The sequence below is a fragment of the Ovis aries genome, chromosome 13 (genome assembly GCF_016772045.2).
Source record: "Ovis aries strain OAR_USU_Benz2616 breed Rambouillet chromosome 13, ARS-UI_Ramb_v3.0, whole genome shotgun sequence".
Classification (NCBI taxonomy): domain Eukaryota; kingdom Metazoa; phylum Chordata; class Mammalia; order Artiodactyla; family Bovidae; genus Ovis; species Ovis aries.
Window position 1 is genome coordinate 70,664,672 of NC_056066.1, and position 14,900 is coordinate 70,679,571.

At 51.1% G+C, this 14,900-nt stretch overlaps 1 protein-coding gene across 1 annotated transcript in view; it reads right to left on the bottom strand.

The window, feature by feature from the left end:
- Window positions 1-4,292: 4,292 nt before the first annotated feature.
- PTPRT (protein tyrosine phosphatase receptor type T) overlaps window positions 4,293-14,900 on the bottom strand; it is a 1,166,895-nt gene continuing 1,156,287 nt past the window's right edge. The window contains exons 30-32 of the mRNA XM_042230145.2: window positions 14,394-14,557; window positions 12,680-12,815; window positions 4,293-11,621 (exon numbers count right to left, since the gene is read on the bottom strand). Coding sequence (XP_042086079.1) covers window positions 11,568-11,621; window positions 12,680-12,815; window positions 14,394-14,557 — 354 coding nt within the window. The 3' untranslated portion in view covers window positions 4,293-11,567. The remainder of the gene's footprint in view (window positions 11,622-12,679; window positions 12,816-14,393; window positions 14,558-14,900) is intronic.

Below are 14,900 nucleotides of genomic sequence, written 5' to 3' on the forward strand. Positions count from 1 at the left end.
TCATCTCGCAGGAGATAGACATGGACGACTGACCAGTGTTCTGAGTGCAGACCATCTCAAGGGGTGAACCACTTCCTCTTCTCTGATGCTTCTTTACATCTAGGAGGACGTTTCAATACCATCCACTGATGATGATCTTCATTTTAGTTCCTCGTGTCTGCCTCTCAGACTTGGCTCAGGGCCAGGCTTCCAGCGTTTACTGTGTATCTGCAGATCTTTTAGAGGAGGGTAGTGTGAGCAGTGGTCTCCAATCCTCTTGGCTTCAGGGACAGGTTTCCTGGAAGACAGTTTTCCCATGGACCAGGACAGGGGGATGGTTTGGGGATGTTTTAAGTGCATTACGTGCATTGTGCACTTTATTTCTGTTATTCTTGTATCAGTTCCCCCTCAGATCATCAGGCCCTAGATCCTGGAAGCTGGGGACTCCTGAGATGGAGTCAGCCACGATTATAACCTGAAAGGAGGGTGGCTTCTTCATCCTGCCCTGCCTACCCTTTTGGGAGATGGATTCACATTCTGCTGAGGCACATAGAGTCATTAGGGTTCTCATCATTCAAAAGGAGATTGGAGTCTTCTTCCTGGCTCAGCTGGCTCATATAAAGCCTGCATCCAAATTCAGCTAACAGCCGAGATGGTATCTTTGCTTGTTATTGTCTGGAATAAGAGTCTCTAGCTTGCAGACACTCAGAGAGGAGAGCAGTGTGTGATGCTCAAGCCATGTAATGCCCCAGATTCTGCAGACCTGTATCTTGCGGAGAACCATGTGCCTGGGCCCCTTCGGTTTGGTCCTCCAGGAAAGGGTTTTCACTGAGTTGTTCTGTGGCATGGCACCATCAGCTTTCAGGGAGGGAGCCGTGCTGCATTTTGCTAAGGATGTTGTTTGAAGCCATTCTTTATTAGGGGGATCCCTGGAAAAAATAACCTCAGCCCCTGTAGCAGAAACACTTTGTTTATGCTGAGCAACTGGTTCGTTTTTCCCCTTTGGACACTGAGTTGATTGACTGTGTTCTCCCTCTTGGGTAGACAGGCAGTGCCGAGTTTTTGAACCTCTTGCTCCAGCTGTATGGCAGTCTTTGGGGTATGGTTTCAACCTCAGCATCATCTCATCTGTCCTGCTTTCATTTTTCTATGTTCTTCTGGCCTCACCTTTTTATAGAGTTTGTTTTCTTAATATCAAATTTAGAAAATACAGAAAGTCATCAAGAACAAAATTCGCCTATGTCCCCTGGAATGAGAAATATTGTTAATAACCGATATAGCCTTTCATTCACTTGTGTGTATCTATATATATATATATATTTTTTTCTGCCTATGCATCTATATTTCTCTTTATGCTTGCCTATCCATCCACACTCCAAATGTCCTTGAGTAACTAGTTCAACTTCATTCCAAGGCCTAATCCATGGACTGTGAAAACTGAAATTCACCTCAGAGTCTGTTAATTTCTTTCCTTTATTTTCCTCTGCCCCTCTCTATCTCCAGACTTTCACTGTGTGGGTGTCTTCTGTGTGGGTGCTATATCCCTGCTGCATGGAGGATTGGTGATTTCAGGTTCAGTCCCGTCGCTGGAATTCAAGACAAAGCTACTTAGAACAAATCCTCGTGGAGCTGCGCTTCCTAAAGATTAAGTGGTCAGAATTCTTCTAAAATTAACCGGAAGTGGCTTCCTTCCTGGATCTTGCTGGCTTCTTTTGCATTTCTCCTGGTTCTGTTCTCCATGCTCCCCTGTTCCAAGCCCTGCCAAAGAAAAGCAAATGCCCCCTCCTGCCTCTCGCATGGCATCTTGGTGGCCTCACGCCTAGAAGGTCTGAGGCCTTCTAGGTCCCCTGGAGTTCTGACCAGAGGCGTGAACCCTTGGAATTAGAGGAAGATCTTAGGTTGAATCAGAGCTCCCGTCAGAGTCTGACTAAAGTGCTCCGAGATTTGATGTGAACTCTAGGTCTAACCAGACAGGAAGGCCTGGTCAGGCCTCCAACCGACATGCAAAGAGAATTGTGTCCCTCTGGCCCATCTCCAGGATTGGTGCACACGGGGTGGGTGTCCCTGGGGATCCAAAAGCATCACTGTGAGAGTGCCTGAGTCTTTTTAAAATTGTTTTATTTTTACTGGAGTTTAGTTACCTTACAAACTCGTGTTAGTTTCTGCTGTGAGGCAAAGGGAATCAGCTGTATGTGTACACATATCCCCTCTTTCTTGGATTTCCTTCCCATTTAAGCCACCAGAGTACTGAGTACAGTTCCCTGTGCTTTGGAATAGAGCACCTGAGTCTTGACATGCCCGAATGTTCAGGAGTCCTGGAAAGGTGTAGAAAAAGATAAGGGTATTTAAGCATATTTCCATGGAAATTTGACCACAGCATGGTGTTAAGTGAAAAGAAGCCTGTCTCAGAATTTATATATATACATTTCCATATATATATATATATATGCCTTTTATATAGAAAATTTATGTACATTTATATATGTATAGAAAGGTCTGGAATGGCAAAAAATATTAACAAGTACCTTTGAGAAGTGGTAGCTTTAACCTCATGCTTCAAACAGCTTGATATTGAATTCTTTCAAGGGAGTATATGCTACTTTTATAATAACTCTTTAAAAGGCATTTCCATTTTGAGGGAAAATGATATGCCTCACAGTAGTTTTATTAGGAGATATGTGAGATTTTTTTCCCCCCTTCTTTCTAATTTAATTTTCCCAGTATCAGCTATTACATTTTCTGGCAAAAGAATACATACAGCAGGTAGAATAAATGAGGTTAGCATGACCAAGGACAAAGGGGACAAGGATTACTAGCTGGCTGGCCACTGGGTTCCCCTCTCAGGACTTGAGCTGGGAAGCACATGTTCTCCAGGCTCTGGCTAGCCAGGTGGATACTGCATAGAGGCCCCTTAGATTGGAGAACTCTTGCCAGGCTCCCTAAGACTGAGCAAGAACAAAGTGAACTGGGGCTCTGGCCCTATGGCTCATGCGCCCCTTGTGCTTATGTCTGGGTACATACAGAGAACTGGGGGACCAGCCAATAACAAGAGGTTGGCTGCAGGTCTTCCTTCTGCTCACCTGGAAAGCAGAGAGCACTGCATCACGTGTGTCAGAGGCTGGCAGTCTCACACTCTAGTTTGGGATCTGATTCGTCTTGTCCCCTTCTGAGAGTGTATTGACGATGCTTGCCCAGCTTCAGCATGCGTTACAATCACCTGGGGCACTTGCTAAGCAGGCAGATTCCTGGGGCCCATCCTGGACCTACTCAGTCAGATTCCACATGTTCAGAGGTTTCTCGGGTGAACTGATGTGGGTGGTCTGTGGACCACACTCTTGAGATGATGACAGGGTTAAAGCATGCACCTGGCACCAACAGTTTGGGACCTAATCTCCACATTTATTGCAGCATTGAGAAGTGAGGTCTGTGTTAAGAGATGGGGCATCTTTCCCTGCTTCTTGATTCTGAGTGTGCCATGCAGCCAGTGTTGCTGAATGGGGTGTTACAGACATGACTCAGAACAAATTGGTGCGCGGACTTGCCCTGTCGTGTTCCTGCTGTCACCAGGAGAAGCGTACACTGAGGCTAACTTGCTGGTCCCAGGAGGAGGGTGAGAGGCATGAGGAGCAGATATGCACCAGCCAGGGTGGCCTGGGCAAGCTGGCCCCGAGCAGAGCCCTTGGCGGACATATGAGTGGGCCAGCAGAGACTAGCTGAGCTCAGCCTAGCTCAGACCGCAGTCAACAACCATGAAAGACTGTCACCGAGTTTGGGGTGGTATGTTACACAGCAATAGCTAGCTGATACATTCAGGCGGCTTGTTAGTACTCAGTTCCTGAAACTGTGATTCTGTATGGTCTTCATTTGTCTGTTGAACAGACTTCCAGTGTGATTCTGATGCCAGCATTCTGTGGATTCCACTTGAGAAAATCTATTTAAGACCCAACTCTTTTATGGTGAAGTATGCAATCATGGAAAATCCCTTAATACCCATGAACCTCAACTATTCTCATCTGAAAGTAAGGGATAAGACACATTTCCTGCGTCACTGATGCGACAGTTAAATGAACCTGAAGAAATCCAGTCCAGGGATGCCCCTGGTGTTCCAGCGGTTAAGACTCCACACCCCCAGGGCGGAGGGCATGGGTTCAGTCCCCGGTTTGGAACTAAGATCCCACATTCCATAGGGCGTGGCCTAAAATTTTTTAATTGGAAAAAAAAATCTCGTCCATAATAGGCTTTTTTCCTCCTCTTCCTTCAACTAGTCTCTGTCTTATCCCACCCAACCTCAGGAAGACACCAGTGCGAAGATGTTAGGAAAACATGAATCTCAGGGTCACAGCTTTATTGTATAGATTCTCAACACAGCCATATTACAAACATCGTCAGGGAACATTTACAAGAATAAATAAGATGGACTTGCAGGTGTAAAAAGATTACACTTCACTGTAATGTACAGTCAAAAAATATATCTGATATTCATTGACCTGACATTATTTACCTTCTGCTTTTTTAAGCTAGAATTGGAAAGGAAAAAAAAAACAAAAAAAAAAACATTGACAGTACAGTGCTGGCTTTTTTTTTTTTTTAAGTTGATTTATTTTGTTTTCTCTTCTCATACGTGCTTTATCTATCAAACACCCAAACTGTACAAGGGCAGGCCGCTGGGACTCACGGAGGAGGCTGCCGACAGTGTGGAGACTTCGGTCTCATGCGGTGTCATGCGCCCAGTGGACGTGGAAACGTCCATCTCCCTGGAGTTGATGGAAACCCTGTGATGGCCCTTCTAGGGCTATGATGGTGTCCAGTAGCCAAGGCAATGGCAGATGCCCCGAATCTCTGCCTTTCATTGGCTGGTGAGATGTAGGGTGGAAGGGAAGGTAGAAAGTGCTTTCAAGTCTGATCGCCAGTGTGGGGTAGCCTGGGCTAGTTCAGGGTCTGTCTGGCAATGAAATGGATGTACTGGGGATGAGCCACTGTGCTTTTGCTTTTGCAGTCCGCTCTAGCAGGTCTCAGGTATGGGGAGGGGTGTAGACGTCACCTCTGGCGTTAAGGTGTATGGTACGCAAAGCCCTGCTCTGGGTCCTGCTCGGACCTTTACTGATTCTGCTGTCAGTGATGGCCCTGTGGGCCAGTGGGTCTACACTCTGACTGGTCTCATCAGAGATCTTGGTGGGCATGGGCTCTGTGGCACAGCAGCTGCTCTCTCTCTGGGCATACTCTCTTTGGTCATACCCAGCCTGGATGTGTGGCCAGAGCAGCCTCTCGGCCCGTGTGGTGTGGGGGGGCAGCAGGGGACTGGGGGCTTTAGCTCACATAAGTGAGCACAACCTGTTTGGCTTTGTGCTCTGCAGGAAGGAAGGCGTTCCAGCAAGGTCCCAGCTCTGTAGCATCTCACTCATCTGGGGGGAAGAAACCTAAAGGCCATCTCAGCAAAGCTCCTTCTTCCCTTTAAAAGGGCATCTGGCTTTTGCTGGACAGCTGCGAAGATGGGGCAGCTCAGCTTCTCTGGCAGATGGCAAGTCCTCTCTTAGAGCTCTGAAGTTTCACCCATTGGTCCTGGTTCCACTCACGGGAGTGACCATGAGGATTTATCTGCAGGCCTGTGGAGGGTGTGGGCACTGGTATTCTGCCTGACCTGTCAGAAGTCTGATCTGACCTGGGAAGTCACCCCTCTGTCCCTCTGAGCCTTCAGACTGCCCTGGAAGCTTTGGTCCGAAGAACGCCTTACACCATTACTCTTCCACAGGAGAGACGGGGGCACCATCGCAAAGCGGGCCCACTGGTTTATATTCACAAGTGCAAAGGCACTGAAGTAAGTGTACAGAAACTCAAAATTTTGCAATTTTGACAGGTTGCTTCATATTCCCTTTCCTCCTCTGATTCTAAGCATCCCACCCACCAAGGAACCATAAATTAATTACCTTGAGCTCCAGGCCTTCATGCCGATAGCATCCTTCCAACACTCCAAGGATCCCAGACTGTCATTCTCTGGGCATTTCTACCAAGAACCAGGGTCCAAATTCCGCTGCTCAGAACAGCTCTTAGACACCTGTGGAAGTTCACGGTAACCCAGCCCCAGCAGCCTTTTCCTATAGTATGTCCATTCTGAGCCCTATACCTTTGCGTCAGCCTCAGTGACTACCTCAATCTCAATAACTAGGATGTGAAGTCTGTGGTCTCCCATTATGGGCGCTGACTCTGCGTCTTGGGGCCTCTCATGGGTGGATTTGAGGGAGTGCATGTGGCCCCTCTGACCCTTCCCACGTCTCCTGGAGGTAGGTGGGAGGATGGTCTCTATGCAAGTATCGTACACCAGCCAGAGTCGCACAAAAACCTACCTCTAGTCCCCAGGAAACAAGAAGAGTGCACCAAGTGCGCAGATATGGCTTAGACATCTCTCTGTGCTTCTGAGGATCATATCCACGGTTTTGAGACACTGGAGCCCCCTCTGCTCTCTGCCACTGAAGTCTCTCCTTCCTGTTCCTCAAAGGCAGATCCTGGCTAGATGAAGCCACGGCTTGCATTTTATCACTGCAAGGAGCGTCTTTGTGGACAACTCCAACATGGAACGCTTGCATGGGGACCTAGAAGCAAGGCTGAGCCTCAGCTGGTTCCCTCCAGCTGGATTCGCATTGCTCACTTCCCTGTTGTGTCTGGCTGTGATTTGGAGCTGGCATCACTGGTTGAGAAGGAGCTAAGACTAGCTAGATGACAGGGGGGAAGGCAAGTCAGGGCCATCCATGAGACTCATGTCTCATCTTCCTCCCCGCGGCTTCGGTTGACCATCCACCCCCAGGGATCTTGGCCCAGCACAGTGTGTTGGCTTTATGGTTCAGGATTAGCACTGAGCTCATCTTACCCTTGGGCTCTCCCGTGTTTTCCAGGGCATTACTCCTGACTCAGCTTGCTGCTGATGCCCCAGGAGAGGCCAGATGCAGGCTAAAGGAAGGTGGTTTTCTTCATCCTGTTCTAAGGCAATGAGGTTCAGGGGAACTAACATCTCCTTCCATGTCACTGGATCTGGGCTGGGCATATTCCTGCAAAGATGACCTGATATGCTCCTGTTTGCTCCTCCCTGTGCCTCACTTCTGTCTGCAGCATCCTTGCTAGACTGACCCCTCTGCACACAGCAGGTATTCACACTGTCCTGAGGAAATGTGGATCACGGTAAGGACATACACCAAAGAGCTAGCTTACAGCGGGGACCCAGTGATGAATGAACACAATTGATCAGTCACAGGGAGAATTAATCATCTTTTCTCCCAGAGAGAGACATGTTCTAAAGCAACATCCTTGTTCCAAGTGGTTCTGCCCAGTCCCTCCCTATTTCCTGTTCTACTGTGTCACAGAGGTGACCACTTTGCCCAGTAGACCCTATGCATTCTTGGTTTTGAGGATTCCTGTTGGGTCCTAATGTCTTGGCTTTGCCTTCCTGTTTTCCTACCCAAAGATCCCCAAATCTGCCTACTTCTGCCTGTCCGAGGCTTCTCTTTCCACATCTTTTCCCACTGATTAGTTGGTTCAACATTCTAAAGCCAGGAAATGACTGGGCTAGATTAGAACTGAAGACTGAGCTCTTTCTACCATAACCCCACGTCTCACCAAGGGAGAGACTGTGCCATAGTAAACTGCGCTTCCTGGTGGCACCCCCTCCAGCGCCCTGTATGACATCCCATTGAGTCTGTGGACGGGGAGGCTTCCTGCCCCTCGTCTGAAGTGTGTCCTTAGGTTGGGCCAGATTAGCAATCATGCGACTCCATGTGGACGGAGGGCACCACCTTCTAGAGGCCCCAGGATTCAGGAGTCTGCTGAGAAGGACAGCGTCATCTTCTCCTTTCCCTTTAGGGTTTTATGGGCTCAGCCTTTGCCATTCCAGATGGGCATGTCTGTGTAATTATAGTAGATGTCAAAGGTTTCTTTTTTCTAGTATGCAACTGAAGGAGACCTGAGATCAGCCCATGAACAGTGAGGTCAGGGAATCCCCACACCAGGGGCAGGTGGTGAGCCAGGGGGTAGGTGAGCTGGACTTGAGCTTGAGTCTGGCATCGGCTTTAGGAGGGAGCAGTATGGCCAGGCACTGTGCCTCTCAGACTGGGCGGTCACTCCCTAGGGCCATTGTAGTGAGTGGAGGGGGGCAAAGCCACATGAGGGATCAGGCACATGTGGTTAAAAAAATACTGATATACTCTTGTCAAATCAGGCTAAATTAGCGAAGAATGCAAATACTATGTGAATTGTCAAACATGAAACTGAAGTTTTGAGCTTATTGTTGTCTGCTTTGGGTTTTGCAAGATCCACTGGGCCTGCTTCACTCCAGTCTTGGCTCTTAAGGGTCCCTCCCACCCCCTGCACCCTGTCATGGGAAAATCTGAGACACAGTAGTGGAAAGAGACTGTCTTTGAAGTTAAAAGAACCAATTTAAACCCTGGCTCCCTCCTTTACTAGCTGTGGTGGAATGCTGGGGGATAAGTGATTTCTCCCCTCAGTCTCCTCATCTGTAAAGTGGGGACAGTTGAAAGCACGTCTTAGGGGTGTTGGGAGAACTGGGTGAGCTCACATTAGTTTCCAGCACAGGGTCTGCTGGTTGCACAGGATGGGTGATACCCGGCAGGCAGGCCGCGACTTGGGCTTCATCCAAAGAGAAGATGGAAAAGCAAGATGATGCCTCCCATTCCCACAAAGGGAGGCATGCTGTGACCATCTGGAGGCTCAGAGCCCCTGGCCCCAGGACCTTCACACCAGAAAGGAGGAGAGGACAACGAGTTAGGTTACAGCTAGGATACAACTCGAAGATGTGTAGGCCAGACATGCATGCAGATGGGACAGTTCCTGGCTTCTCGTTAATTCCTTCCATCTTCTCCAAACAGGGTCCACATCCAGGAGGTGAGAACCACGAGGCTTTGTGCTTTTCACAAGTTTCCTTCTCCCCGAAGTCACATTCTAAATTCCTACCATTTGAAATGATAGAAGCCACTGTCATTTCATCTGCCAGCAATTTCACCCCCTCCTGAGCAGAATCAATCCTAGGGCTTATTTGTATTGGAGACCAGCCCCCTCCCCGGCTCCTGTTTTGCACAGATGAGCCCCGGATCTGAAGGAGAAGTATGGAGCAGGCTGACTTCCTGTGCTACAGGCTTCTGGAAGGCTGGGGAAGGCTGGCTGGAGCAGCAGGCTGGAGTCAGTGGGCCGGCAGGCCCAGTGGGGTGGGGGCCTAGGGCCAGGGCACAGCCATGAAAGGGAAGAGCAGGCTTGGGACGGGGCTTCTTTCCTGATCGAGTCGGGGGTCCCTGGGCTTCAAGACAGTCCCAGAGCCCATGCCAATAGGCGCAGCTTCTGTGAGCTCCTGCCGTGTCCCGTCCTCGGGGCCCCGGGGTCTGGCTTGGTCCCCTGCTCTGTGACGTAGCAGAGATCCTGATTTCTTCACAGAAGCTGGGCCTTTGAAAGTACTGTGTATTTTGTTCCAGCAACAGACGATGAGCAGACAGACAAATAGATATGATATTAAAAAGTGTACGCTTAAGGGAATGTGTTCACAGTGTCTGATGAAAGGAAGAGAGGCAGCCCCACTGGCCCCAGAGGGGGCCTCCTCACCACCGGGCTGAGCGCGCCACTCAGAGCTCCCGGGCCCCTGCTGCCCACAGGCGCCAAGTCCGCCCTGCGGGTGGGGCTCGTCGCTCCCTCCCCGCTGGCTTGTCTCCTGCCCCAGCGCAGCCAGGCTCTGCTCTGACTGGGCTCGCCTCCCGCCCTCTCGCCCACCCCCAAGGATTCTGCACACCTCTGTGTCTTTGCACACGTTCTGTTCTCTTGGCCTGAATTTCCTTCTCTTGGTTGTTCTACCCGGTGGTGGAAGGGATGTCACCTCCTCTAGAAAGCCCTGCTGTGAGGCTCGAATAACACTTGATGCTGCATTTAGGTTCTGTTTCCCCAGGATACAGTAAGCTCTGAGGGAAACCTGTGCTCCTCACGCCCCGTCTGGGGCCAGACCAGCTTCCAGGATGGCACGTCCTGGATCCCAGGCCACCCCGGGCTGCCAGGTACTGTACCAGAGCACCAGCTAGAGACCCAGGTAGACAGAGAGTGTCCCTGGCTCACAGACCTCACGGCCTGAGGGCCCAGGGAGCGGTTTTCACTGGCCAGGGTATGAGATGGGACTAGCTGTCCTGGGGAGCCGGGAATGAGTTACTAAAATACATCTGAAACTGAGCTTCCCAGAAACACGGGCATCAGAAAAAACTATACTGCCATTTGTGGAGTTTGCTGATCAGAAGTTTCTGGCCTTATTTTCCCTCCATAAAATAATTGCTTGGCTATGAAAGGCTGACAGTACAGGTCTCACCCTATGATCTGCCTTTTGGAAACCTGAGGAAGATGCCTCAGTGTCTTCAGTTGTAAAATCAGGGTGATCACAGGTGAACAGCTCCTGGGGTGGGGTGGGGTCCAAGAACGTGCCAAGTCTGGCATATAATAGATGTTTAGTCAAAGTCGGCTCCCTGTCATCGACTGACCCACACTTTGGGCAAGATCCCCAGGCCTGATCCCCGAGGTCTGTTTTAAACCAGGGTATCATTGGGTCCACAGTGACCTTTTCTGAGATGGCAGCTGGGTTGCTCTAGGCAGGCATTCAAATTCAAAGCTCTGGGGTATGCTCCTCTGTCAGCCCCAAACGAAACTCCCCTTGCTTTGCCGCTGTGCTGCCCCTGGGTGGGGGGACCTCTTGGGGACCTTGCTAGGGAGATAACAGGCCCAGGAGATTGGTCTTACAGCTACACAACCGAACTTCCCTCCCCACCAGTTTTTGACATCAGAGACTAAGACTTTACACCCTCCAAAAGAAAGTTTCTTTTCACATACACTTTGGAAAATCATCAATCTTGTTCGTCCCTCCCCGAGGAGTCACCGCCCAGGACACACAGGGCCAGCCGGAGCCCTGCCCCGGGAGGCAGTCCAGAGGAAGGCAGCCAGGCTCCTGCAGTCCCACCCTGCCCCACCGAGTACAGGCAAGCCAAGAAAACCTGGATCCCGGACAGCCACGGACACCGGGGGCTGGCCGGTGAGTGGCAGAAGGTCAAGGCCCCGGGCTGGGGGAGGGGTACAGAATGGCGCTGGGCTAAGCTCCATGCAGGTGAGGCGGGAGGGTAGGGGCCTCTGCTGTGCACTCGGGAGCATCCCGTGGTCCCAGTGATCCAGACCGGCGGGTGTCTGATGCCAGGGGTCCCGGGAAGAGATGATGGGGGGAGCAGCGCGGTGACCCCACGGGCCCAGTCACATCCCCCTGCACCTGCACAGCCGGCTTGCCGTGAGAGTCACAGACTGGAAAGGGCAAAAGCAAGAGGTCTGGGCGCTGAAAAGTCCGGGCCTTGCTCTGGGTGCACTTCTGCAAAAGACGCCAGGGCCTGTCGGGGTAACCACCTCCACGGCACCCGGAGACCCTGGGAAGGTGCCAGCCCGCCGTGGACCACAGGGTCGCCAGTCTTCTCCTTGGAGTCGGGCAGGGTGCTGCCCCTGAGCCCAGTCGCTGCCGTTCACAGAAAGAGGGCTTGGCCGCAGCAGCCTCTGGACTCTGGCAGGTTCCCCGAGCCGTCGGGCTAGAAGGAGCTTAAATATTCCAGCGCCACCTCGTATACAAATTTATACTGGTCCTGAGGAGGAGGAGAGGCAGAGAAGGAGAAGAGATGATGAGCGAGGGATGGAAAGTGCATTTAGTTCAGAGTGTGGCGAGAATGTTATCTATGTCTGTACTAACAGTCGAGTCAAAATGTCCACGCAGATTCAGATTCAGTAAATCTGGAGTAGGGCTCAAGGGTCTACATTTCTGCCAGGCCCACACAGGATGCTTCTGCTGGTCTGTGGACCGGCCTTGGAGCAGGCCCTCACTTTCGGTAAGACCACACTTGTCACAGATGTAAAGACTCATGTTAAAGCTCTCAGTGTATGGCATGTCTCTATCTCTGCACCAGGTCTTAACCTTCGGAACTCTGCCACCAAGTTTCTTCCTGTCCTTTTCTTTATGATATCTTAGCTCGATCCTTTATATGGTAATTATTAGCATAAATTAATGAGAATAGGTTTAAGTAAAGGTAAGTGTTAGTTGCTCAGCTGTGTCTGACTCTTTGCAACCCCATGGACTATAGCCTGCCAGGCTCCACTGTCTGCGGGATTTCCTAGGCAAGAATACTGGAGTGGGTTGCCATTTCCTCCTTCAGGGGATCTTCCTGACTCAGGGATCGAACCCATGTCTCCTGCATTGCAGGCAGCTTCTTTTTACCACCTGAGCCACCAGGGAAATCCACGAATAGGTTTAGGCCTGAATCAAAAACATAGCACAGAAAAACTGGAATGAACATTTGGGCAATATCTTATGGAAAAAGCTGAATGGATGTTCTGGTCAACTCAGTAATTCACGTTCTACTAACCCAGCATCCTGTCCCCTAAACCAGAGTTAGTGACACTTCCCTCTGGAGTGGAAAGAAAGTAACACAGAGCAGCGTGCGCCAAGAGGACTATCTGGACTGCTCTGCAGGAGAGGGGCCGGTGAGGCTGGAGGGGAGGGAAGCAGTGACGTGGGTGCAGAGGGCGGGACTGCAGGTGCTCAGGCAGCAGCGGCCACTGAGTGTCTTTCCTCCCGGATGCTCTTTTGTTCAGGTCCAGGGAACCACCGTCAGCCCCTGGCTCTCGGAGGACAGTCTCGGCCACTCACCAGGGTCTCCACCATGTTAGCCTTGTTGTTCCGTAACGTCTTCACGATGTGGAACACGTCGATGATGTTCTGCTGCTGGATCATCTCACACACACTGCAGATGGCGCAGAAGGTTCCACTGCGGCCTCCCCCGTTCCTAAACACAGAGGAAGGAGGTGAGCAGACTCCTGGGTACCCCTCAGGCACCTGCTGAGCCCAAGGCCATGTCTGCAGCAGTGGGGGTTGGGGGAGGGATGGCTGCCCGCCCTGGCAAACGCAAGGGAAGGTGGTGATAGAAAGCCCAAGCCATAGTTGAGTCCCATCTGTGCCATGAACCTGCTCTGACCTTGGGCATGTCACTTCCTGTGTCTGAGCCCCAGGTTCTTCATTCATATTATAAAGGGGACAGCTTTGGAGAGTTCACTTAGCTTGATGTTTCCTTGGTTCTAGGAGCATGTGACCATCACCCATGGCACATGGACCCAAACCCCCAAGGCAGACAGATGAGTGTCTCTGGACACGTGCTGGCTGCTTCCTTGTCCAAAAGGATGCTCTGGGTCCACCCGCACACCCAGTGAAGACATTGGAAGATTGCGTGTGCTTTTACTTCCAGTTCTTCCCATCCACTAAGGACAATGCTAGCAGACACAGCTCTGTGAGCCCTGGGTCAGCCAGACTGGGTTTCAGGTGGGGCTGGGATGGGCGTGAGATGCTGCGTCCTGAGAGAGCTGCCTCGTCTCTATTTTCTCAATCAGAACCTCTTGCGTAACTCGGGATGTATAAATAGGGATACGGGGCTCTCAGCAGGGTCATCCCTCCATTGCACCTTCTCTCTGAGGCCCGTAAGTCATCCTCATGGACACACCCCTCCAGCTCTTTACAGAAAGTCTCTTTAGGAATCTGCCAGGTTTGGAACTCCCGGGCGTGTTGCCAAGAGCAACTAATGATTTCATGTAATGGTCTGTGCCTAAAGAACATCTGGATGGAAACTAAGTCAGTCAACCTCCCAGATGTTTCATCCACAGGACACTCAACGGCCAGATGTTTCAGGTGCAGACAGTCGCCCTCCCTTCATCGGCAGCACCTGTACTTCGGTGTCTGTTTTGGCAGCTCTGCCCTCTAAGGATGATGCCAAGGTCCCTGTGGATGGGAGGACACCCCTGTGCCTTCCTACAGCTCAAACTGCTAGTCACCTTGGCGAAGGAAGACACAAAGAAAAAGGTACTCCTGCAAAAAAAGCAGGCTAAGAAACAATCCCACGGGCAAGAGTGGGCAGGGACCTCCCCTGCTTCACACCTCTCCCTTAAGCGCCCCAGTCTTCCTAACACATGTGCACTGCCTGTTTGAAAGAGTTCCTGGTTTTGAAACAACTGAACTCAATTCTGGGGTAAGATGTTATTAATGACTCCACCTGCTCCAGAAATACTGTTCTGCAACATGGAAGATCTTGATTCAACTTCCTTTTTAAAGAATGAGGCCCTCGTATCACTTTTCCCCAAACCATTTTAAATTCTAAGGAGCAAAGGGAATGCTTGTGAATAGGATGTCCCACAGATAGCTTTATGGCTGCACCCCTAGTCCATGAAAGGACTGTAATGCCTTGACTGCACTCCTGTTGGCCCACAGGGTGTGGTATGGCCCGGGACACCTAAGACAGTATTTGTGGCCAGCGGCACCAAGGATGTCCTGTTGCCCACCACCCCCTTGCCCCGGCGGCCCTCCCCGTCATACTCACAGGCAGTGGACCACAGCGCGTCCCTCCCGCCCGTCGCACTGCTCCTGCCACTTCTCCAGCCGCCGGACCACCTTGAGCAGAGAGCGCTTGGAGGGGGGCGTGTCCCGGTAGGCGGGCCAGCCGATGTACTGGAGGTGCTGGACTATACGGTACCCGTCCTGGGGCTGAGAACAGAGAGGCTGTCAGGGGTGGTCTCCTGGGGGTGCAGCACCGCAGTGGCAGATGGAATAAGTGGGGTCTAAGCCATAACGCCCTCACGGTGCGAGTCACACGCCATCCCCACGCCTGCCTCTGTGTGCCGATTCTCCTGTTTCGACTGCCCTGTGTCCCTCTTCCACCTGAAAAACTTCCATGCGGTCTTCAAAACCCAACTCAGGTGTCCCTTTTTCTAGGAAAGCCTCCCTGAATCGTGGGCGGGACTCTTCTCTCTCCTTGCTGTTCATGTGCCAAAACACCGTTTGCTTTCCCGTGAGTGAATTCTGAGAGGACAGGAACTGAATTCTCTTC